General features: G+C 38.6%; 1 protein-coding gene and 1 non-coding gene across 2 annotated transcripts in view; both read left to right on the top strand.

Annotated features, from left to right (window-relative positions):
- Positions 1-26,416, top strand: part of SPATA6 (spermatogenesis associated 6) — a 57,655-nt gene that overhangs the window by 18,714 nt on the left and 12,525 nt on the right. The window contains exons 2-10 of the mRNA XM_010004031.1: positions 5,449-5,586; positions 7,071-7,119; positions 7,982-8,023; positions 9,344-9,468; positions 12,963-13,043; positions 15,330-15,608; positions 17,239-17,326; positions 18,286-18,326; positions 20,140-20,315. Of these exons, the coding sequence (XP_010002333.1) occupies positions 5,449-5,586; positions 7,071-7,119; positions 7,982-8,023; positions 9,344-9,468; positions 12,963-13,043; positions 15,330-15,608; positions 17,239-17,326; positions 18,286-18,326; positions 20,140-20,315 (1,019 nt within the window). The remainder of the gene's footprint in view (positions 1-5,448; positions 5,587-7,070; positions 7,120-7,981; positions 8,024-9,343; positions 9,469-12,962; positions 13,044-15,329; positions 15,609-17,238; positions 17,327-18,285; positions 18,327-20,139; positions 20,316-26,416) is intronic.
- On the top strand, positions 11,716-11,787 carry TRNAC-GCA. Its single transcript has one exon. It is a non-coding gene; the product is annotated as a tRNA-Cys (tRNA).

The raw sequence follows: 26,416 nt of genomic DNA, 5'->3' as shown, positions 1-26,416 counted from the left end.
CCCCGCGCTCCGGGCCCCAGGGCCCTGCTGGGCAGCGGGTTCGTGTTGCTGGTTCTGCCCCTTCTGTGTCTGCGTCCCGCGGCAGCCAGTGCCGTTACCCGGCGGCGTTGGCTGCTCCACAGCTCTCGCGTCCCGTGGAGAAGGTCTTATTTGAGAGACAGTTATTCTGGTGAAGCTGTGAGAAGGGCACTCTTGAAACAAAAGTAAAAGAATTCCCGGGACAGAGCAGCTTGTACGTGGCATGTGCTCCCCTGTGACCGGTGAGGTCCTGTCAGGGCAGGAGGTGGCCCTGGGCAGCTCTGGGTGGTGCTTGGGGAGGGTCGAGGTCAGTCAATAGGTGTCAGAGTGGGAAGGTTTCACATTAATCATGTTGGGATCGTTCCCTGTATAAAGTTAGCAAGGTTTTCTGCTTGTGTACAAGGTGGGAGTAAAGCAAGAGGCACCTGGGGACTTTTAAAAAGCAGTGGAGTTAGGCAGTGCTCTGTTACTCTGGAGCTGTTGCCTTCACAGAACTTGGTCGCTGTAAACCAGAGGTTAGGCCTCCTCACAGAGCAAGTGCTGTCACAATACTTGCTGCTGGAAGAAAAAAACAAAACACCTGAGCTGCCATCCAGAAAATTCAAGTGCAGATCTAGAAAGTACACACTGGGAAATGGACCCAGTATTCCTGGTTGTTTAACCATCTTTGTTCCCAAACTTGTGTGGCTGCTCTAAAATAGAGCTGTGATTGTCTACAGGTACATGGTGAGGGCATCACCCTCATGGTGTTGCTCTGCTGTCTCACAGCTGGTGTTCATAATGCCCACTTGGTTCTTGGAAAGGAGCAGATGTGCTTTCCTCTTCAGTTCTACTGTTGTGAACTATTCCTGTGCCAGGAAAGAGTACAGGAAAGGTGTTGCCCCAGGGTCAGGCTTATTCAGTTGTGGGGTATTTTATATTCACTCTGCTCTCAAGGCTACAAATAACTGGAAAGAAAGGGAGAGAACAGAAACCTGCACAGGTCGAGTGCCTCTTTCAGCACGTATCGCTGCTATGCAACATCCTTTCTCTCAGATAACCCTTTTTGATAAGTGTATTTAGGCTTGTTTTGAACCACTTGTTCTGCCTTTTCTTTGTTCCTCTTGGAACCTGCTTTGGCATTGCACTTCTGTGATTGTTTGAAAACTTCCCAGCCTAAATTTCCTTCTGGCTACTCGATGACCTACTCTCACACAAATGTCAACAGTGGCCTTTCACTTAAGTAGGTTTTTTTTGCATCCTTGATGTTTGCTCCTCTTGATGTATTTTTTGGGCAGCAGTCTTGTCATTTCACCATTCATCTTTCTCAGCTAATGAGATCTGGGGGTTTTGGCAGCATTTTGTGTCATAGGCTCACCAGTCTTCTGATCATGTGAAGGATGAGTGCTGCTCTTCCACTTTGATTTTGCACTGATCAGGATCAGAACTGAACTCAGCCTTCCAAATGTGGTCTTGCTGTTCCCTTAGATGCTGTCAGGGGGGAAAAAAAGAAGTCCAAAATTCATCCTCTATTTCTTAATATTAATCTCTTCACAGCTGCACTGCAGTTGCACTGTCATTTAGTAATAAAATGATCCTCTTCCCCTTAGCCAACTTTGAAGGTTAGCTCCCCAGTGAAAGCAGATACTGTTGTCAATACACAGTAGGTGCATCTCTTTTCTATTACTGTGATTCTGCAAACATTATTTTTCTAAATCTTTTTCTTGACCTCTGTTCATATCTGAATTTTAATTGGAGCAACTTCTTGAGAATGCTCTGACTTCCTGTGTTAGGGTCATTAACAATGTTAAAAGACTTGGATCCCAGAATATATAAAGGACTGTTTTTAACAGTATCTTGTAGGTTGATGCATCCCAGTTTTGCATATTATTTGCATGTCCTTTGGCCAGTTCCATGCCACCTTAGGACTTTCTTACTAACTCCCACCTTCTGTATCATAAGTAATAATTTCTCATGTGGCACCATAAGCTGTAACTGATGTCCAGATAAATGAGATATCCTTTGTCCAGAGAAACAGGCTTTCAAGAAAATGTCAGTTTTTTTGCTTGACTGATCTATTTTTATGCTGGGCTTTTCTTACAGTCATGTTTTCCTCCATATCCTTTATTCTTTATTACTTAATATTTAAATATTCTGATTGGTGAGGTTATAAATTTTCAGAGCTCATTTGCCGCCTCATGTGGGGTTTGTGTTTATTATTTTCAGCAGATTATACTATCCTGGTGTTGATAACATAGGTTTTAGTTGAATATATATGCAGCAAAATTCTTTCAGAACCTGAGCTGAAGATGATTAATTCTCCCTGTGACTCCTTGGTCCAGGCCTAATACATATCAGGTAATTTCAGTTTCTGTAATTCCATTCTTTAAGTTGTTTTTTTCCTCATGTACAAAGTGTCATTAAAGCAAGGCAAAACAGTCAGGTGCATTTGGGATGTCAATTTGTTAGTTTTCACATCCTGGTTAATTTTTGCTACATCCACTTGTTTTCTCCTTGTTTTATTTCTCCTGGCTTTATTTCTGGCTAGAGCCGTGTCCAAATTCCTGATTCTTTTTCCTGCTCTTTTACAGTGCTCTGCATGTTTCTCAACCCTCTTTGAAACCAATCCACTGGTGTCTGAAGTTCTTTCTGTTCTCTTTGGTTTTCCCTTGCTCTAGGATACAAATGGGTTTTGCTCCTTTTGGACTTAATTGAAATTCCAAGGTCTTCTCTGATCTGAGTCCTCGAGTTCTTTGGTTTAATTCACTTCTAGTTGTCTCCATTTCTGAAAGGCTGCCATTCTAAAATGGGAAGTCTTGGTTGAAGACCTTACTTGGTTTATCCTGCTATTAATTTAAATTTAATAATTCATGATCACTCAGACTGAGATTTCATTGTTCTATGTTTTTTTTTGACACTGATTTTGGTGTTTGCCTCTGCTGTTGGCATTTAGATTGCTCATGTAGTAGCAGAATGGAATTCACGTTGTTCTTCATGTCATTGCTACATGGAGAATTCACAAACATGGCAGTGAAGGCAGGCAAAGCTTTAAGCCCTGAAATAAATTAATAGTCCTGTGGATTAGTGCCAGGTAAGGAAACTAAAATGGCATCTCTTCATATTGAGATTATTTTTGCAGCTCTAAGTCCAAAATGCTATTCTGTCTAGAAGCTTGCACTTGGCAGAAGTTAATACTGTCCATTGCCCTTCAGAGGAAACTCTTCTTGTTTTGATGATAATTGGCAGTTACAGGGATTTTTCAAGGCCTGCCTTTTTGGTGGGTTACATATGCAGCTGTGGTTTTAGGACTGAGTGTAACAAACAAATGCAGTAGAGGTTGTGGATCAGTAAAATTCTGTTCTGTTCTATTAGATGAATTCAGTGATTCCCTTATGGCTGTTTGTGATGTCAGGACAACACCAGTGCCAGGGCTGGTACATGTTTTCCATCCTGGAACTGCAGCAGAGGAGTCCAGGGTAACACTGTCCTAGAGATTTATTGTCGTTCTGGTTGGTTGTGAGATCAGTTAATTGCAGCATTGATACCCCTCTTCCTTAGCTGATCCATAGATAATATTATTCCAGTCTTTAAAATGGTCCCTCATCCTGCCTCAACATTTTGCAATCAGATGAGAGCTTCACTTTGTCTCCTCAGTGTTATGCACTTCCATGTATCACATAGTACAAAAGAGATTTAAGGAACTGCAGATTTAGCTGTGTCAATTACTTTTGGAGCTGGTTTAAAGTTACATAAACAGGTAGATTTGATGTTCCAGCCCAGGCAATGAGTTGTGCAGCAGATGCTCAAGTTTCTACATCTGCTGTCTTGCCCCACATGCTGATTTGTAAGAATTTTTCCTTCTACAGGGTAGCCAGAATAAGGGGCACCTGTTGTTTGCAGTTTTGCCTTCTCTGAAGTCTTCAAACCTCTCACTTTTCATCTCAATAAAGAGACAAATATTGGTTGCCTTCTCTAAGGTGAAAGGCACAAAACCCCAGCTAAAAAATATTGTAAAATCTAGAAAAATGTCAAGAAGAAAAGCGAGAACTAATTTAATATGACTTGTAGTATATAGTTTGGGGGATCTTGCCTTGTATGAATGAAGTCTGTCTCTTTCACTTACTCCTATTCACACTTGCAACTGCACAAGTGTCATACAAGCTGTTGAATTTTTGACAGTCTGTTTCAATTGAGATACCTATTCTCACACTTTTCTTGCAGATTCAAAGCCCTACTTTACATGAAGAGAAACACCCCCCCCTTTTTTTTTCTTATTCTTGAATATTTATGAGTAGAAGCACTATTTTTTTAGCTTATACTGTGTCTATAATCTGTTACACATTGATTTCTGTTATTTCTTTCATCTAAAGCTCTTTTTCAGCTCTTTATATAGTTTTCTTTTAGATCCAGTTAGGATTTTTCAAGTAAAACGTTCATTTGGGAGTAGGAGACTGTAACTACAGCACTTATTTTAATTCCTGTCACTCTCCTCTGTCTTTCTACCTGGCAATTGAAAGTCTGAACAGTTTCTCCGGTAACCTTATGTTGGAAGAGACAAGCTTATATTTATTATACTGTGATAAAAAGTGAGCAGCAAAACTGAAGTGAAAGGTGCCAATTCTCTCTCTCTAGGTAACATTATAAAACCATGTGGCTTGGAGAAAACAGCCAATAGTTTTGCAATGAGTCGTGTGCAGCCTTGCAGTGAAAACACAAGAATGTCTGATGAATCAAAGCTTTAAAAACATACCAACCCCTTAAGAATTGTCCAGAGAAAGTTGAGAGATTAGCATCAGAATCTGACAGCCTAATAAGAAGCTTACCCTGCCTTGAATACTCTCCAATGTGGCCAGATTTCTGAGATAAATCTTTTGTGTACCATGTGTCTTAACAGGAGTGGAACAACAGTTGCTTTTTCTCGTTTGCATTGGAACACAAAGTTAATCTAATTTTTGCAAATAAACTTGCCCTTTTTGGTGGCTGGACCGAGGAGGGAAACCTAAGGATGTATATGTACCAGCTTTGTTCTTTCTGTGGCTAGGCTAAAATTTTGATGCGTTTTTGTGTCTTAACATCACGTAGACATCATTCTACATGACTCTTCATATAGAACTTGATGTGACCCTTGATGCTTAACTCATATAGTCAGTGCATGCCTATAATTGCATTAACCTGGAACTGGGGTACTGGATTTCAGTTTTGGTTGAAGACAGTGGAGTATGTTTACTTACAGTATTTGGTCCTGATTCTTCTTAAATGGTGACTATTTTTCTGAGTCAGTTTGTACAAGCAGAATTGCTTTAGAAGCAAATTTTTGTCACTCTAATCTGTGATAATCTGATGCTCAGAAGTCAACCATTTCAGCCTTGATAATTTCATTTCTATCTTGAAAACAGCTGTTACTTCTATAACTAAAGTTCAGTTTATTTAATGAATGTGTTACTCTTCCAGATAACTTGCCCCGGAGTGGTGTTGAAAGGCAGAGAGGAACTTTATCTCAGTGTCTCTGTACTGGGGCAGTACAAAAAGACTCAACATGTCCCTGCAGCATTTCCACTCTTCTTTCAAGAAAAACTAGTATTTGAAAAGGTAAGATAATGTCAAGAGCTAATAGAAACCAAAGAAAACCTGTCCCAAATGCCAAAAACCTCACTGCACAACTCCTGAGCACAAGTAATCACACTGAGGATTGCTCACTTATGCTTCTCTTCAGCACAAAGGAGGTGTGTGCCTGTTATGGTGACTCAAAATTATGCATACTGAAGATTATAATAAACAATGAGGCTTTTTAGGTGTTTATTCATTCTTGTGTGAACTGTCCCTTTTCAGTGTCTGTTTTTGTGGCTTGGAAGGAACTGAATGTTGTTGTTCTAAAAGTTATGGCAAGATGAAGAACAAAGAATATAAGATATAGGACAGTCAGCTTAATTTAGTAGAAAGATAGAACAGCAGCTCAAGCCTTTTTGGTGACATCTTTCTGCCTTTGAGATACTTTTTTTCATGGTTTGACACCAGAATTCCCAGGTTGGTGCTCTAGCTTTATAATTTGTAGTTGTTTATCACATATGCTGAGTCCCTGCTAGCTTCATTATTAGTACCACAGGGATAATGAAACACAGTATCTTACAGATATGATCTGGCTTTTTGACTACCTATGAATAATATTACTTTGCCCTTTCTAGTTCTTTTCCTCTAAGCATCCCCCAGCAGTTTGAAAACCAGACTGAGTAAACATCAGTGATGCTCTGGTGATGGGGGTAAGATACAAACAGTGATAATTTCACCAGCTCCTGAAGAGTAAAAAAGACCACAGCTTTTTAAAGACAATCATACCACAAACTGCTTAAGGGGAATGTTCTGATTTTGGCGTAATGTAGAGAAACTCCAAGACACCAGCTTACAAAAGAGATGAACAAGAAAGCTGAAAATACCTGTCTTCTTGCAGATAGGTATTAAATAGGGCTAGATACTTGTGGAGCAGCATTACTTTGGTATTTTTTAGTGTTTGGTACCTCCCACAGCAAAGTCATCTACACCACTCTGTTGAGACTTCTGTAGAGAATTAGGGGGAAGTCTGTTAACCTGCTGAATATCCAGTGCAACATCCTGCTCTGTTCCTTGCCATCTAGTCACATGGAATTCGGGTTAAAAAAAACCCTGAACAGGACTTCATACACGAGTAGTCACTTCCGTCCAAATGAAGCTTAAAGCATTACTAATATATTAAAGAACATATTCTTCATCTATAAGAATTATAGTCGATTCAGCAATTTGTCCTTCTTGTAACTTTCTCAGACAATACTTATCTCTTTCAACTCTTCACAACACCTCCTAGTTTAAATATGGAGAAGTAACACTAAATAGCTAGAAAGCATATTACAAGAGCTGCTGGTTTTCAATGAATTTGATCATGTGCTAAATTATATTTTCAGTTTCCTTTCTTTTTCAAATGGGGATAGGATTCCATCTAAAGCAAGAGAAAATATTGGGGTTTTTTTACCTTCTCTTTCCTCAGAGCTGCATCTGATCACTTTGACTGTGCCATTATTATTATTTCTTAATTTATTTTCTAGGCATTTCCTGATGTAGTTGATCCTGGTGATCTTGTGGAGTTACTGGAACGTAGGTTCTGCTTTTTATGTATACTGTGTTGTTTGAATTACTGTCATGCATGTATGGGCTCTAAAGATTTTTTGGAGGTTCAAAGTATGAGATATTTTTTCTGTCAGGAGCCTGTTCTCTGAAAAACTACTGGGTAACCATTGCAGCATATCGTGTACTTAAATAGGTAGGACTCTAGCACTGCTGGGTTTTCAGAATAGACTATTCCTTGTCAGTGCAGGCAGAGGTTTTTTTGCTGTCTCTGGTTAATAGTAACTTACCCAAAATACTGTTAACTAACAAAATGCCTCTAGAAATGTATGCTACATGCTCTAGAAGAGGAAAAGTTTAAAAAGTTATAATTACTGGAAAATCCAATTGGTTATCCAAGTGGGTAATGGCTGCCTTTAGCTGATCATTTATTTGATTTACTTTCAAACAATAAAAGCATAAACTTCCTATTTAAAAAAAAAAAAATTATTTTTAAGAAAATGTTATGTCTTGCCACGTGTGAAGCATCATAAATTGTAGTGAGAAAACACTGACTCTGAACTCAGGAATGTGTTCTCTCCAACTGGGAGTTATCTGAAGAAGAGATTAAACTCACATCATCTTCTTTAAAAGGACAGCAGATAGAACTTACCCAGTTCTAAGTAGAGTTTAGATTTGTTATTTGTATGCTGCTAATGTCATTGTGTTAATCTGTGTTATTTATTCAAAGTGTTCTGAACTTTCTCTTATAGTTGCTGTAGTGGAAATAGTGTAGCTACATACAGTGCTATGAAGCTTAAATCCACGAGCCTTTGTTCTTGTGTTTTGACTATCAGAATTACTTTCCATTTTAGTTTTTCTAACTCATTACAAAACTTTTTTTCCTTTCTAGTTGACACAGCAGTACTTGAACTAATACAGCTCGTTCCTCCAGGTATTGTATAAGTCTCTTCATAAATTATGCACTCCAAGAGGTGAATTTCCATGAGGACATTGCCCATTACAGCACAATCACTTTTTCCAACACACAAACAACATAAAAAGCTCTTCAACAAATAGTCCTCTGGATATAAAATGTTAATAGATCAAGAGGATCTCATTCCTGAAAGAGAAGAATAACTGAATATTGAAATGTACCACACTAAGGCTTAGGAAAATTATAATATTTAAAATATGGAAAATAAACTGAAATCATCCAGTGCACACTTATTAACTGCATCACAATTCACTTGCAAAGTGGCTGTCTGTGAAATTTTGGAGTGCATAGTCTTGTTCTCAGCATGGCACTTTTTTCCCTTCCACTTTAATGGTGACCACTGGGAAAACTCTTATCCTCACTGCAAGTATTACAGTTCTCTTGGGATATGTGAAGATAATAAATAGCAATTTGTCATACTTCTGTTATTGGTTTGTGTGATTATAGAAATCTATTGTAATGAAATTCAAGTGTTCCCATGAATAATGTAAATTTGCGTTTTATTAGAAATAAAGTCAAGTTTTACAGAGGACTCATTTGGAAACTGTGATATGAAAAGCACACACTGTCATTTGTCCTTAGTACTTCCAAGAAAATGATTGCTTCTCTCAGGTGACTCACCAGACTCTTCACTTGAAGGAATTTACTGCATGTGGATTTTTGTTGTGGGAGGGTAAAATATCATGGATAAAGATTTTTATTTCAGGGGTTGAAGGCAGATATGATACAAGGTTACTGCAATAGTACAATTTAAGGTTTTCCCCTAAAGAAGATAATAGATTTATTTTTTTTTAAGTAGCAAACCAGGATAGTGATAAAAATATTGAGAATGATTTTGATGTTTGTGTTTCTTTCCTACTACTATGCTTATTCTTACTACTGCTATTACTATTCTGTAAGATAGAATGAGGCAGTTTTTCATAAGGGATTGGCTGGCAAAAAATACTGATTTCTTCTTTGGCATGGAAGGAGAAGAAAGAGGGAAACCACTGAAGAATCGGCAAGAGAAAACTTACTATAAATCTCTTTTAAAAGATTGTGTTAACTGTTTTGTAATTTTTTTACAATAATACTCAAAACATACTTTCAGAGTAGATTCTACACATTGCTGCTGCTGATTTAACTTGATGAGGTTATTTCCTACTGTGATGGGAGTTTTAGAGGCTGTTAATTCGTAAAGATCAACATTTATCTTCATTTCAATGTGGTCTTGCTTGTGATGTCTGTACTACGTGACACTGTCTATTTTTCTGCTCAAGTATGTATTTTCTTTTTTAGTAGGAAAAGTTCTGGCTACATATGAAGAAAATACAAGAGATTTCCTGTTCCCTGACCCTAAGCTGACCCCTGGGCACCATGGTTTAGACCGTGAGATTTTAATGAAGAGGTCGTCTTCTTTTGCGGTGAGTGAATATCTGTGGGTTGCATTTAAGGCACAGCGTGTTTCACTGATGAAACCCCTTGAACTGCTTGAGATGAAAAGTGATTTCCTTCTGACAGATTTGGCCATTTCAGGTGTTGAAATGGTCAAATCCACAATTGAACTTTTAGTGAAGATTTCATCTTTGTTCAAAATGCTTTGAGAACTCTTTAGCGCAAAGAAGTGAGTGAGCAGTTGGTTGCACCGCAGCACCGCGCCTCGGCTTCCGGGCATTTTCATCTGTGGTGCAGTTGGGAGTTGAAGGGATGGAGGAGAAGGAGATTTCATATCAACTTCACCGTTCTCCACAGATGAAGCCTGTGACCCTCCCTCCTCAGTCTCTCTTTGAAACGTTATGTTTCGGACCGTTTTTGGTAGTGTTTAAGACAATGATAGTACAAATTTATATTGCTGTGCCATCTGACCTCTGGGCCTCCCTGAGGTGCAGGATCACCAATAAAATAGGAAGTGATTGAAATTTAGCTTAGTGATGTGTGATTGTTTTTGAGTTCTAAAGTCTGTTTTTTAAGGTCTGTTCAGGCCATTCACACAAAGTTGCCTTTTCTGCAGTTTCAAAAAGCTGTGATAAAGGACAACTGATTGGTAGAATGCATGTGATGAATTAATGTTCATTTTCTGGAGATAAAGGCTCAAGAGCCCTTATCAGAGCCTCTACTCTGCTCTGGTGAGACCCCACCTGGAATACTGTGTACAGTTCTGGTGCCCTCAGCACAAGAAAGATATGGACCTGTTGGAGAGGGTCCAGAGAAGGGCCACTAAGATGATCAAAGGCCTGGAGCAGCTCTGCCATGAAGACAGGCTGAGAGAGTTGGGGCTGTTCAGCCTAGAGAAGAGAAGGCTCTGAGGAGACCTTATAGCACCTTCCAGTACTTGAAAGAGGCCTACAGGAAAGCTGGGGAGGGTCTTTTCATCAGAGAAGATAGTGATAGGACAAGGGGTGATGGTTTTAAACTGAGGGGAAGATTTAGGTTAGATATTAGGAAGAAATTCTTCACTATAAGGGTGGTGAGGAACTGGAAAGGGTTGCCCAAGAATTAAACAAGGTTGTGAGAACCCTCACATTATTCCTATGCCACTGAAGCCATGTTCTTCCCACTTTAAAAGTTGTTTATAGCTAGCTGAGATGTTGAGTATTTTTGACTGACAGCTGTACTTCAGGGGCACTTTGATTCCCAATAAATTTGTCTTCTATTAAAAAAGTAAAGGTAGCAACAGCAGGGTTACTCTAGTGGAGTTCAGATAGGCAGTGACAAGCAGTGTCTGATTAACACTCTTAATCTGCCAGTTGGAAAGAATCCCAAGTTGAGAGGATCAGAACTCCTCCAGAAATCTGGCACTTGGCTGATAATGTCTCTGGCTAAATGTCTACTGAGGCTTGCGAGCACAATACACAGACAAGACGTGCCTCGAGTTATCTCTCCTGGTCCAGTGTTGCCCAGCTGAGGCTTTTGCTGGCTCTTCTGTATTTCTTTTGCCTTCCAGAATATGTTTAAGCCTTGACTGGTGGTGACTTCTTACAGAATTTCTTATCTCTATTCCCCACCTTCATGCAGTATTTGCTGTGTTACTTAAAACAGTTTATTTTTTGTTATATTGCCTTTCATTAGCATACCAAGACCTTCTATTATGTTCATACATACTTTTTTTAAGCTACTGACTTGTCTATGTGCTCCTTACACTTAAAAGCACATATTAGACTTGTTTTCTAGCTTGACTTCCTCTAGATATGAACCACCTTTACAGTTCTTCTGTGATCAAATTAATATCATGTCCAAATTGCATCTGTTTAATGACTGGTACAGAAGGACTGACAAGCCTGCTTAGGGCTGCAGACACCACTAAATTGGTGGTAAAGGAGTAGATCCCAAAGCTTTTTGACTGGATTTTCATTTACCATATGTTTGGGGCTGTACTTTATATATCTTGAGTATCCTTCAGCAATCTCTAGTTTGGGAACTACAGAGAACAGAGCTGCTCCTCTGGTGGCTTTTGGCCAATGTTACTTTTGACATATCCATGCTTGAGTATGTGAGTGCCATGCCGTGTTCCCTCCCCACAAACCACTGGTTTTGTTTGACTTTTTAGCTATCAATATTTAACAATTCTGTAATCAGTCTGTGGAAGAGCAGTAGGTGGTCTGGTGTTATTTTTTAATAGCAGATATACTCATTCTGATGTGTTCTCTTTTAAAGAGCTTTTGCCAGTGGGTGGGGGTATAGCTCAGTGGTAGAGCATTTGACTGCAGATGAAGAGGTCCCCGGTTCAAATCCGGGTGCCCCCTAATTTATTTTTTTTTTTAATCTTTTTTTTTTTTGGTATATACACTCAATACCATTCTTTTTAGCTCAGTCAGCCACAAGACTGTTTTTGAAATGAGTCCCATTGTCTGACTTGATACTTTCTGAGGTACCATGTCTCCACAAGATTTGCTTCTCAAGGCCCAGGATAGTATTCCTGGCTGTGACATGAGGCACAGGAGATGTTTCCAACCATCCTGTACTTGTTTCCACCATTGTAAGCACATAGCAGTTGCCCTGGTGGCTCTGAGACAGTGTGATGGAGTCAATGTGCCAGGCCTCTTCGTATCGGTACTTGGACCACCTCCCTTCATACTGTTTTGGGAAATATCTTTTGTGTGTCATCATCTCTGCCATTTAAACCCAGTAAAACGTTGTCTATGTTGGCTGATCCTAACTGATTTTAACAGGAAGCAGAGCTCTTAAAGGTAATATGTTTCCAAGCATGACTGAAGTAAAAGAGGAATTGAACAGGAATTGTTAACCATGTAAAGATGGAAGGACCTGCTAGCCATTAGTACATGTGTGCTGGATGACCCGGAGGCCCAGTTGGACCCCACTGTGTCCAAACTAGTCAAACTACAGCTGCCTCTTCCCAGTGACATGTGAGGGGTCTGAGAGGAAGGAGACCATGGTTATAGAACAATCCACAGAAATCAGACTTTGCTCTAATCGTTACAGAATAAAGAGGATTCTTCATAATGATGTTACAAGTAAACAGTTATTGACAAATATTTAAAATTAAAAAAAAAATAAATTACTGGAGAATTGACACTACTTATAAATAAGTTTCCAAAGTTATCATTAATGAAACTTCTTAAAGCATGACTGGAATTTTCACTGATGCTATATAGCATGGCATGAAAAATGTTTAAAAGTGCTTTTGATAAAGAAATGTATTAAAAATAAAAGTCAGACCTTAATTGTTATATGAAAGCCATGCAATAATCTGTAATTGAATTGTCAGAAATGCAAATGTTAGCATCTTGACATTTACCATTGCTCTTCTGTCTTTTCTAATTATCTTTATTAAAGGCTGAAATTAACAAAGGAAATGGCTGAAAATTAGGAATGGTTTGTTACATTAGGTGACATTTACTTCTTTGATACCCTTTATCTTGAGTTGGAGCTTGATGTTCAATTTTTGTCTCTCTTCTAGGGAATTGCACCAAAATTGAGATTTTCTACGAGCTCCCTTATTACAGAAAGTCTGTTAAGCTCAGAAAGGAGTCACATACAGGTTAGCATAATTTAGTTGTTTGCAATTTAATTTCTAGATTTAATATTAATAGCCTTGGTTCCCATTTTTGCATGTGCTGCTCACTTCCAACTTTTCTCATTCTTTTGTTGTGGTTAAAGCAGTTGTCATGGGTGCTTGACAACTTGATTAAATTTTTAATCAAGTACGAGTAAAGAGTGGGTTTGGTGCATGACAGTAAATGCTGAGAGTTCCTTGAATCTGAAACAATTATCAGCTCCTATGTTCTATGATCAGCTGAAGTGTCAATCCCTGGTGTATTTGTAGGTGTGAAGATGTCTTCTCACCATTTCTTACTGACACTTAAAATTAAGGTGGGACAGCGAAAGCGAGGTGAAGTCAGAGAAAGTGCATTATAAAAATAAACCAAACTAATTTATTTGTTTTCCATAACAGTATCAGTAACAATAATGGAAATTAAGATTTTTCTGAATAGGCTGACACCAATATTAATCTGGAAATGCTGCTTCTGCAATGAGCAAAGTTTAAGGTGAAGCAGCTGAAGAGACAAGCACTCTAATGTGCTTGTTCATTTGGTAGCAGTCTTTGGTCTCGTGGATTGGAATTGCTTGGGTTTCCTGGCACAAACTGCTACAAGAAGTTACTCCTACGTCTTTTTTGCTAAATTCTTGGAAAAAATGGTGCAGCATCATTAAAATGGAATGGTTGTCTGGAAGGCTTTCGTGCAAAGAGGTTTGGGTGACTTTCACCTGTTTATGGCATTGCTTATTGGTTCACTGAAAGGTTATTTCTAAATTTAGCAAGCAAAATGTATTGAGACACTTAGATAAAGACTTGAACAAATCAATGAAAATTGTATTGTCAGAAAACTAACTTCTCTGAAGGTGGCTTCAGTATGGGCAGTTTGATTTCAAATGTCCTCAAAAGTGTTTAGAATGTTATAAAAGGCAGATGAAATTTGGATGTGTTGCACTGAAGGTCTGTTTCAGGGTTGGTGTAAGCCAGAAAGAGGGCCTTATTTTTCATCTTTTATCAGCTATGAATTTGGGCCCAAGTTGACAAAAAGCCTAATTAACCATGCTGTGGTATCCAACCTTAAAACATGCTGCTGACTAAGTGGCCTGATAAGAGTTGTATCATCTTGAGTGCCTTGACCTATAAAGCTTGTAGAGTAATTGAATGCTCATTTCATGCCAGGAATTACAAAGGAATGTTAATGCATTTCCAGCAAAACTTCAGTGTTGGAAAGAGTTTCCTCGACTTGGAAATCAGTCACTGAAGAAGTTAATAGTTATTTGAAGGAGGTGTCAGGCCTGATTGTTAGGTAGGCTTTCCTGGCAACAACAACAAAGGCAGAACAATATCTCCCCCATTCTATGTTGTGGGAAGGGAGGTGGAGAGGATGGTTGTTCCTCCCCTTTTCTTTCATAGAATCATTTAGTTTGGAAAAGACCTTTAAGATCCTAAAGCCCAACCATGTTGGTTCCATCCCTGTATAGGTATTTCAAAAGTGGCATCAACTCAGAGCTTGGCTTTTAAGGCAGTACTTGATAATGGTGTGATTTTTATGAATTTTAGCTTCAGAATCCATATTTCAGATGTCAAGTGTCATTTTTACAAATAAACAGCAGCTTTGCCTCTTGTTTTGCAAGTGTTCACATGATTTGAGAGTATCTTTGGAAGATGGTCTTTAAAGGGTTTTTGTTGAGTGTTTTTTGGGGGCAGGGTTGGATTTTTTTTACTAAACCCAGCTTCTTCATGATAACTGCTAAAGAGCTAGTAAATTCACCACAATCCAATAAAATATAAATATCAAAATGTAATTATTCTTCTTGTGAGGCTTTAGGCAACTCTAAATGAATAGAATTGAATCTATTAAACAGGCTTCTACTTTATGTATTTTATTTGAAAGGATATGAATTTTAAAAGGTTAAAAAAAGTTTAAACTGATGAAAATATGCCTCAAATCTGTGTATGTCCAATCCAGGTAAAGTTTGTGTTAAATGAATTTGTGACAAAATTCAATTTTTTGCAGTCTCTGTTCACTGTGTGAGAAAGCTAATTGGTAATTTTGAGCCACTTAACAGCTCACATGTAGGAATGTGTGTTTTAACCTCTTCCTGATTTCAGAGAAAAGGGTAAATTGTTGTTTTTTAAATTGCTGATTGATTACAGTTTATTTTGAGGGGAACTTCAGCTGACATGGCATCTATTTGTGTTAAAATGATTAGTTCCCTGTTTGCATTAGTCTCCTTCATCTTTGTTCTGCATGCTGTCAAACTAGATCATTTCTCTTTTTCACTTTAGGGTGATATGAAAGGGGGACATCAGTCAACCCCAAATGGAAAACTGCAAACCAAGTTACCAAAGAAAAATACTCTTTCACCTGAGAAAAGCAGGCACAGCTTAGCAGCAAAGAGCTACCAGCAACCTACAATAGCTTCTAAATCCCGTTCTCCATCTCCGTACACAAAGAGACGAATGTGTGAGCTCTCACAAGAAGCTGGGCAACGACTGGCCCATTTAAACCTTGGGCCTTATGAATTCAGAAGAGAAACTGCTAAACCCCCATTTGTAGTTAGACGGGTTTGTATTCTCTCCAAAATGCTTCCAGCTTAAGCTCAGATCCAATATTGTTCTTTCACTAAATGCTGCTCCAAAAATTCATTCAGCTCTTAGTTTAGGTGAATAATTTTTCTCTCCTTAACAGGCTGTCACATAGTGATTTAAATGTGAAATTAACTAAAATAAAATCTCTTTTATCCACGTTAGTAACAGACAAAGATCAAATTCTTTAATGAATATCTTGGTTAAATTCTCTGAGGCCCCATTTCTTTTCTTCCAGCGCACTAGACAGGATAATAGGTGTATAAATTCAGCTTGGAAGTAATTGATATTAGTACTAAAGTCTTGAATAAGACATTAATAAACACATACACTTCCTCTTTCAACTTTTTTTATATTGGCATGCTCTGCAAAACTTCGTTGCCTCAGAGCTGCATCTCCAACACTAACTTAGAGTCAACTTAGAGTTCATAACCAGCCTAACTTCAGAACCCACAGGAAGACTTTTTGCTAACCATAGGTGAAAAATTGTTGTGAAATTAGGTATTTACTTAAAGAAACTGTGTTTAAGTGCTTTACTATAAAGGGGCCTGATTTCCTAGCCTCTTGGAGGATCATATTCTCTTTTTTGTTTGGTTGGTTGTTTTTTTCCCCCTATTCTTTTATGATTCCAACAATGATTTATTATTAAAACATCACTTTGAATGTATTTGGGCAGAGATAGGATTGTTCTGATTCTGTCCTATGACGTTATGATTTGTGTACAATTCTGGACACTTGGCAAAACCACTGAGATAACTTAGTGTTTAATTAGTTTGCTTCTCACTTTTAACTATTTTTTTTCCAGTTTATGTACAAACAAATTAATAATATTCTGTCAAATTTTAGAATTCTTTCCCGAGTTTTTTTCTACATATAAGTACCTTTTAGAAATTTAGATTAGCCTTAATAAGTAATTAATAATTCATCAATTTACTGTTTCTCTCTCTCTCTCAGTTATTTTTCTTTTAACTCCTTTGAGTCAATTCTTCTGTTATTGATCCATAGGTGAAGATCACAGTTTAATTATAGAATCTTTAAACACTGGTTATTTATTTTGATTGCTTGGTTATGTTTGTACAAAAAAGACAAAAGCTCGTCTCTTAATGTACCATATCCTGACTATCCTGGCCTTTATAGGTTGAGAATGCTCGTTTTAGGGCATCTCTACTGCTGAGGACTCTTTTGGCCTGGAGGTTTTGTTATATTAAGATTAAAATTAGAATATGTTAAATATAACTGTTGTAATTAAGAAGATATTCAGGTCTCTCTGGGTGAGATCTGAACTGTTTGGAATAAATATGAGATACCAAGAATTGTTTAAAAAGGCTGCAAACATTTTAGATGAAGGAGAAGCTATCTGCATTTTTATTCTTTGAACAATATTATATTCAGACTTTTCTAGACCTTTCTGGTACTGTTTTTATTTGTACACAGTAATGCTAATAATACACATCTAATACGCAAAGTAGTGTGGAAATCATTTTAAATAGTATTTAAGTAAGAATGATGTATTTCAGGAACGAGTAAATGTGATCTTGCAAATGAAAACAGAAAAAAATAGGAACTGATAGGACTGATTCTGAGCATTTTAACAGTATTTTTGCTTCAGGTTGAACAACGAAGTCCTAGTATTAAACTTCATACCTGGTGTCCCATGCAAGAAAGCACAGCAGAAGCCTGGACCAAGGTAAACCATGGTCAGTATTTTCTACTATATATCTCAGTAATGCTTTTCTTGTCTGCACTAGTTTAGTGAGGTTATTTTGTTTGAGGGTGTTCAGCCTGGAGAAGAGGAGGCTGAGGGGAGACCTCGTTGCTCTCTGCAACTACCTGAGAGGAGGTTGTAGGGAGGTGGGTGTTGGCCTCTTCTCCCTATTGACCAGTGATAGGACAAGAGGAAATGGGGCCAAGTTGCACCAGAGGAAGTACAGACTGGATATTAGGAAAAATTTCTTCATTGTAAGAGTGGTGAGGCATTGCAACAGGCTGCCCAGGGAGGTGGTACAGGCACCATCCTTGGAGGTGTTCAAAAAATGGTGCTTTGGGAAATGGTTTAGTGGGAGGGGGAGGGGGGGAAGGCTGATGGTTGGATTTGATGGTCTTGAAGCTTTTTTCCAACCTTAATGTTTCTATGATTCTGAAAAAAAAAAAAAAAAGATTCCGAAGATTAGAAATCTTAATACTGACAGTAAGGTTTAGACCTTTTCTGGTTTTGTGCAGGTAGCTCATAGAGATAAAAGGAGGGAGAGGTGGTCACAGGGAGACTTGTTCAAGAAAGATTAGCAAGGTACCATCATGTACATGAGAATTTTTGGGAATGGTAGAGCTTGATTTGATATTGATTTAGGCTTAACAAAATGTTCCACTTCAGTCTGTGGGGAAGACTGTGTGTATACTGATTACTATTGGAAATACTGTATTCCCTTAAATGTGAAGTCATTGTTTTCTGCTAAAGAAAGTGGTTTATTGAAATGCTCTAAGGAGACAGTTTAGAAATGCACAATGTATAATATAAGAAATAAATAGATTGATAGATAATTGCTTTAGTACTGCTTGGGAGGAGAGGTAAGCTATCTTGTAGAAGATTTCATAACATTTAGGACATTTAGATTTTCTTTTGAATTTCTTCTGGGATGCATCTGTTTTCTTTCAGCAGATTCTTCTCTTCTTGGCAGCTACAGACCCAAGAAAGCCCAAGTGAGTACTTTGAAGCACTGTTGTTTGCAGTTTGTTTTTCAGGAAGCTCTGAGTGAGGTTTGTCCTACATAGGTGTTTTTGAAACTTTTTCTACTATAATATCAAAAGCAAGACAATGGGTATTTTAGATCTGCTCTAACCTGGTTTGGGCCTGCTGACAGATTATTTACAAACAGAAATGTGGAACCTAAGGCTTTATAAGATGTTCATGCTTGTAGCTACATACAGAAATTGCTTCTCCTCGGCATTAGGGCTTGTGACAAAGCTGTAGAAGAATCTTCAAGGGCAGTTTGCATTTGCCTTCCTGGTCATTCTGAAGGCACACTCAGTTCAGGAACTGTGTGGAGCTAGCACTGGTACAACTGGAAAGTCACAGTTGTTATTTCACATCTTGCTTTTTCAGATTTTAGCTGCTTCGTGTATCAAATATGTCTGAAAAATAATGTCAGGCTTCCTTTTTTGTCTATGTGCTTTTTAGTCTTTTCATCCTAATTGAGTTATTTTGCCTGTGTTCCTGAGGTACTACAGAAATTGTGGCTTTAGGCATTTAATGATGTCCTGTGTTCCTGAGGTACTACAGAAATTGTGGGTTTAGGCATTTAATGATGCCCCCCTAGATTTTCTAATGGCCAGAAAAACTGACGGTAAGAGGGAAGAGGAAAGAAGGTGAATTAAAAGGATAAACCTTGATATATATTAAGTGCACATTTGTCAGATTCTAGACTTTTTTTTTACCATGACAGTTTTGTGTACCATGTGAGTCTAATATATTGTTCCATTTCTGAATTGTTCCACGGATATATATGAGAAACTGTAAAGAAAATAGAGAATTTCTCTTAAATATGCTAAATATATAATTGTTGTTGTTGTTGGTTTTGTTTTGTGGTGTAGGGGTTTTTTTTATGATGGCTATTTTAAGGTTGTGTTGTTCCTCCTGTCCCTCTGTTCTGCAATGGGACAGTAGATTTTTAGGAACACTCATTGCTTGGAGAATCCAGATAGCTGAGCTGTAGGTTAGTTCCTCATGTTCTTGAGGCCCCTACTCACTTGTGCTTCTCACAAAATCAGGGCTGAAGAGAATGTATCTTTTTCTTGCCAGAAATATAATACAGCTTTGTTTAAAAGGAGCTGTTTCCCAAAGCTGAGGAAAAAAACCCTGCAGCCTGAAGAGAGCTAATGAATAACCTGATTATTGTGGGTCTGGTTTTGTTATGTTGTGGGTTTTTTTCCATCAGCTTTGGGACATGGCTCCTGTAAAAGTCTCCATTCCAAGTAAAATGGAGTAACCCGTGAAGACATATTACTGGTACATATCCAGGTAAGAGGAACTATGAAAGGATTAACTAGTATAGTGAAGAGTGAGTAGAAGATGAGTAGATGGGCCTGAGTTTTTCCCTTGAGAAACAGCAAAACATGAGAAAACAAAAAAACAGGAGAAAACAGAAGTCTTAAGGAAGAGGTCCCAGACTGAGGAGAAGTCTGGGGTTTGTGTTGCTTAAACTCTCAGGCATTATTCTGAATCTGAGCTTCCTAGGAAGGCTAAGCCAATTGTGCAGTCAAAGCCGGCTGATTAAAAGGCTGGTACACTTGACTTTGCCATGAGATGGTGTGTTAGATACCAGCAGAGTCCTCTGATACATTCAGTTTAGACCAAGGTTCTTTTTATTAAATGAAAGTCCTTGTTCTTTCCCCAGCTACTCCTGCCTGTATGTTCAACCTTTAACCTTTTGGGTTTGAAAAATAAGAACATGAAAACTGGATGTCTTGTATTCATAATAAATTTTAGCACTGTTTGTTGTTGGGCTTTTTACAGGCAAAATCTATTCATGGAAAAGACTTGGACAGTTCTGATGTCTGCACTAAGGATGGGATCTCAGATCCAGCCAGCACACAGTCCCATGTTGTGGGTTTATTTCAACGTTCAGCACCTCCAGCATTTCAGAAGCAAGCTCCAAGTTCTGTGCTCCAACGATCTTCTCTAAGGGAGAGGTAATGACTTGGTTTTGTTTGTGAAATTCTGGAGTCATTCACATGAGCAGATGATGACAGTACTTGCATGATTACACTTGGCATATTTGAAGGTGTGCAGGCTGAAGAAGCTGAAAAATATTTCCCCAACAACTATATTGTCAGTTGACTTTTCCTCTGGTGCTGTTTCCCATCACCTCTCTGTTTAATTAATGCCACCGTGATACTCTGGCAATGGAGAAGGGCTCTGACTTCTCCAGTTTCTCACCTAGACTTCAGGCTGCCAATGTCCATCTAAAACAGAGAACATGAAAATAAATAATTGATCACTGTTTTGGAGGCAATTAGAATGAAAATACAGGTGCATGTCAAGTGGTCTTTAGGGAGGTACTTGGAGAGCTTTTTTTGTTCTGACTGTTTTTCAGCTTAGTGTTTGGCAGCACATACTTGTGTCTGTTCTGTAGTCAGACCATAGAATCATAGAACTATTCAGGTTGGAAAAGCCCCTTGGGATCACTGAATCCAACCATCATCCCTACTCTACAAATTCTTCCCTAAATCATCTCCACCAACACCACATCCACACAACCCTTAAACACATCCAGGGATGGTGAATCAACCACCTCCCTGGGCAGCCAATTCCAGTGTCTAACCACTCTTTCTGTGATTTTTTTTTTCCTAATGTCAAGTCTAAACCTCCCCTGGTACAGCTTGAAGCCCTTCCCTCTCGTGCTGTTGCTAATTACCTGTGAGAAGAGACCAGCACCAACCTTTCTACAATGACCTTTCAGGTAGTTGTAGAGAGTGATGAGGTCTCCCCTCAGCCTCCTCTTTCTCAAACTAAACATTCCCAGCTCCTTCAAGCATTCTTCATAAGACTGATTCTCTAGGCCCTTCACCAGCTTCGTTGCCCTCCTCTGTCCTCACTTCAGCACCTCGATATCTCTCTTGAATTGAGGTGCCCAAAACTGGACTCAGTACTCCAGGTGTGGCCTCACCAGTGCTGCGCACAGGGGGACAATCACCTCTCTACTTCTCCTGGTCACACTATTTCTAATACAAGCCAGGATGCCATTGGCTTTCTTGGCCACCCGGGCACACTGCTGACTCATTTTCAGCTGCTTGTCAGTTAGAATCCCCAGGTCCTTTTCTGCCAGACACTTTCCAGCCCCACTTCCCCAAGCCTGGAGCACTGCCTGGGGTTGGTGTGGCCCAAGTGCAGGACCGACACATGTGTGACTCGTGTGTGTAACATGCTTGGGCTAGCTTTAGTCAGTGTGTTGTTTTCCAATCTTTCTGCTTTATTGACACCCTATTATTTTGTTTTGGTAAGCTGAAGTGTGGGCCTCTGCAGCAACTGTGTGCATATTAATGGCTAGATTTAAATTCATTTTCATAGTAATCACCACTGATCCAAATGGGGCTGGGATGGAGGTAGTTTCTAATATCCCTTAGTTCAGTGGATTTCGATCCTTGGGTTAATATTTTGGGCACACCTTGTAGCTTCAGTGTCTGATGAGAGTGGGATGGATGACATGTCAAAAAGCAACAGGTTTTTTTCATGCTTGATGCCTCCAGTCCTTCAAGGAGGGTATTCCCTACCTCCTGCCAAGTAGAATGTGTTCTTGGTGTTCAGTGCTTCTACTGTATGTTCCCATTAGGAAGTTGCTAGATGCCTTTCTGGAAGCGGAAAAACTGTGTACAAAGCTGAGCCTAAATAACCAAATACATAAAATAATTGGGAGAAGCTGAGGATCAAACCGATGTCCTGTCCTAAATGCTGAAGTGTTTACTGAGGCCCTGCTTGGTGATGTGCTCTGGTGGCTAGCTCACACTTGTTCCAGGCTGTTTCACCCCAGTTGTTACTGGCACCTCAGTTAGTCAGTGTTTGCAGGGTGCATTTTGTAGCCTTCACAAAACCTAATGCTTTCTTCCAAAAGAGAAAAACTGTCTCAGTTTTTTTCTTCAAAAAGAAAAATGACAGCTGGCAGGTGGGGACTGAATTTTTAATCCTCATGAAGATCAAGTTGGTGTTTTAACATTTTCCTCTGCTTGAAAACTTGCTTGTTTGTTGTTCTGTGTAATAGTATTTCTTGAGAACTGTTACATAGAGATGAGGAAGTATCTGGGGTTTGGAGGAGGTTTCTTTGACATCTGGTCTATCTCCCCACTCCCTTCTGACATTGTTCTGACAATGTCTGACATTGTTCACCCGTGTCTGGGAAGAGATGTTGTAATGGGGACATTTTTATCCTCTACTCAACTACACTTTTTTTTTTTTTTTTTTCCCAGGGTGTGTTTGTGTTAAATTTAAAATGGATAGTGCTTAAAGCTAGCAGAGTTCCTTCTATACATAGCAGGAAAGTCTTACATGTTATGAGCTGCTGCTGCAGGCACAGTCAGTTAGTAATCTGCCAGTTAAAACTGAAATTATCTGAATGTTCTTGCTTTTTCTCATTGCAAGTGCCTCTGCAGAAGAGATTTGTGATCTTGTGCAATTATGATTTTTCTTCTTATGAGAACAAATGTTCTCAGTTCTTTAGAAATGTAGCATCTCTTTATGTTAAAGATGTATAAGCATTTACTTCTGTCATCTGAAAAAAATCAAAATGAGTAGATACAGGGCATAGTCTGAAAAATTTTATCTCTGTTTCATGCTGCTGAGATAACAATGGCTTTAACTGAGAGTTATAGTTGGAATGACAAACATAGATCAGAGGTCAATGTTTGGAAATGTATTCAAGCACTGGTGTTCAGATCATAGCAATACAGAGAAAATCAGTATTACTGAGAGTATACCACTGTTGGTGAATTTGCAGTACTATAGAGTCTTATCTCACGCTGTTTGGTGTTTATTTCCTCAATTTTATTTTGAATTACAAAGACAAAGAGCTTAGCATATCCAAGTTATTTTTTTTAATGCTAGTCAACCCACAGTCAATATGAAACTTGACTCTCCACCTCAACCTCTAGTTCCCTTTTTTCCTTTTGTTGTTATTTTCTATATAGTATGAAGTGAATGTCTGCCTTCTTAGGAGTATTTTCCAGAGACTTGCTGAATAGTTATTAAGCTACTGCAATACTTTTCAATGATACAGAAATTGGGGTCTTGCATAAGGTCCTCTGAGCCCTTTTGTATCCTTTCTAGCAGTTTTCCAGTCCCTTTCTGTGACCCCGCATGAAAGACCACAAATCAATCCTCTCCCTTTTTCCACTGGGTTTGAGCCAGAAGCAGAACTGTAAATAGATTTACTGTTGAACAAGGCAGCAAAGTTTTGAATATTTATGTTTCATACTTGATTTTTATGTTTTTCATTATTTAGGTCACCTCAGGAAAACATTTGCTAGTGTTGCAGACTGACACCGAGCAGAGTGATGTGTCTGTACAACTCCACTTCCCATTTTGATTCTAACTCCTGTGTACATGCATATTCTTCAGTTCCTGCCCATGATGTGGCCAGCTTCAGTCAAGGCAGTTTATTTGCCCCCACAGACTGATTGGTTCTGCATAGATAAGTGTCCTTTTGTGCATAGATAAGGATCCTTTATGCTTTGGGAAAGTGGTAAGACTACATTCTCTGAATGCTGCTGCAGGAAAGCAGAATTCAAGTCCAGTCCTTTCTTCCATAGTGCATGTACATCCTCATGCAGTCCTAAAAGTCAGTGTTATTCTTGGGGACTTGCAAGGTGAGCCTTCCTTGCAGCACTGAAACCTGCAGCAAGGTACCTTTCATAAAGAAAAGGAAAAACAGTGGGATGGGTTCTGTAATGACTAAAGTCCTCTGAATGGAGCTGTCTGCTGGCACAAGAGAAATTCTTGTCTCAAGAGACTGCAGCAATCATAGGAATATTTGACCATTTCTTTTATGTTGAGAGGCAAAGCTGCTTCTCATGCATTTAGGATCAAAGGATTCTTTTTCCTACTCTGGACATGGCAGTATTTTGCTTTGGTTTCTTGCCATTTATCTGAAGAATAATCATTTCCAGAGTGAAGTCTAGCTCAATTTTTATTGTTCTTCTTTTAATGTTCTTCTGGTTATACTGCTGATCTGTGATCTTACCTACACTAAAATTTAACAAAAATCCAAGTTCTGTTTCAAGTAAGTCAGAGGTTAACTCTATGGATCAGATGCCCTTCTGTAAAATTCCTCTATTATTTTACCACCATCTTTTTATGTTATCTTTTTCCAAGTATAAGGAAAATACCAGCATGAAGCTAGCTATTCCTAATGATAGATACAATGATAGATACTATTAGTTAGATAGTAACAAAAAACTAGATCCTACTTGAAATCCTTGAAAATTCCAATTATCAGAAGCTTTGGCTTCAGTGATCTTGAAATGTCACCCCAGGACCTTGGGTACTGATTTTGCCAAACCACTGGCAGTTCACCTAATATGCATCCAGAGACAGGGTTTATTTTTGTGAGAGTTTAAGTTCTGAAAACTTTTCTACTACAAAGTAGAACACTAAAAAATTTAGCAGACATTTTAAGAAAAAAACTTGCTCTAGGGAGATGCTGCAACTAGGTTTCCTGTCTGTTTCTAGCTATTTTAAATTAATTATTTCTGCTTTTTTTTAAATTTAGTGTGATAGTGAGGTTGTTCTTGAATCTTTTGGGTTTATCAATTTCACTTCTCGGAGAAGTTTCCTTGTTTGGAATTCTTTAAGTTAACCTGTGGAAATCAACACTTGAAGATCAGTAATTTCATACAATAGTCTGCAAAACCAAGAAGCACTTAAGCCTTTCATATTTTTGACCAACATCTGTACTGTATGTCATCTTCATTGGTTGATTTTGCTGCAGAGGTTGGTAAATTTGAAATATAGCTGTCAAAGCTGTTTTATGTATAAATGAGTAAGTTCAGAGAAGATAGAAGGTGATAGAAAAGCTTCCAAAGAAGATTAGGAGGTACAGCCCATTTATGACATACTAATGTTTTAGAGCCAAAATGACTTGAACCTTTTTGGGAGTATTGCTCAGCTGGTATCTTGGGCCTTTCTTGTAATCTTGGAAGCTGTCCATCACTTGGGATTCTGTTTTTACATGAGGATGATGTCTCTTGCCCCAGTTTTAAGGGCTAGAAATGAAGCTTAGGATGAAAAATGAAGCATTTACTAATTTAAAAACTGAGCACCGAATGTATCTCAAGTGCTTCAAACCCTTATCAGGGCTTTTGAAAGTAAGACAAACTATTTAGAAAGGGTGAGGGATTTTTACTTGGAAAAAAATTCTTACTGAAGAGAGAGAGCCAATGGGTACAGAGCTAAGCTGTCAGCTTCTGCTTCATAGTATACAGGCTGCTGTGCTTTGATTTAAGGCCTTGTCTGTATGTGATTGTTTCTGCTTCATAGCTGTATCCTGGCACTGGGAAAGCAGCATGCTTCCTTCACTTCAAATCCTTGCATTCTTACAGTGTTTGCATGTTGGTATGCTTTCATTACAATTCAGGAGCTGGTACGAACCAGTATAGTCTCTAAAACACTTCTGCACTTCAGCTGCATCTCCACTATGGTTCAGAGCTATCAGTCATTTTAAGAAAAAGCAAAACAAAATTGCATCCTGTACTAAGTAGACAAGTAAGTGCAGCCCAGCCTTTCTATTGTGCCTCCAGACAGACCAGTGTGCACTGAGATCTAAGTTCATTGTACTGAATTACTACTTCATGTCCTCTTAAATGAGAATAAAGCAACTTCTCCACTTACTGTGAATGCTGCATAAATGCCTACTTGGGTATAGTATAACATCTGTGAGGTTTGCTTTTTTTTTCTATTTCGGAATGAAATATATCCAGTTTTCTTGAGAATCTCTCATGTTCCATGGATAAGATTGTGCAGATGGTGTTTTTTCAGGTCATACTTAGCTTTAAGAGTTCTTTCTCCCTCTTCTCCCCAATTACAGTCGCATTCTCTCCAATTGTGAATGTGGTAGTACAGTATTTCATTGATTTCTGTCCTCTGATAGTTTGTCCTTGTATGTAGGTTAGCTCTGCATGAAGTCACTGTCTTTGAAGCTGATGAATTCTTCATGGTGGCCTCGTGCACTGAGTTGTTCACAAGGCCAGGAGGTGTGATAGGAGGGAAGGGGTCACCAAAGGCATTGCAAATATTCTGCAGTAGG

The sequence above is a fragment of the Chaetura pelagica genome, unplaced genomic scaffold, assembly GCF_000747805.2.
Source record: "Chaetura pelagica isolate M959 unplaced genomic scaffold, ChaPel_1.0 scaffold18, whole genome shotgun sequence".
NCBI lineage: Eukaryota > Metazoa > Chordata > Aves > Apodiformes > Apodidae > Chaetura > Chaetura pelagica.
The sequence above is the reverse complement of the archived record's forward strand: the minus strand, read 5'-3'. Positions and strand labels throughout refer to the sequence as shown.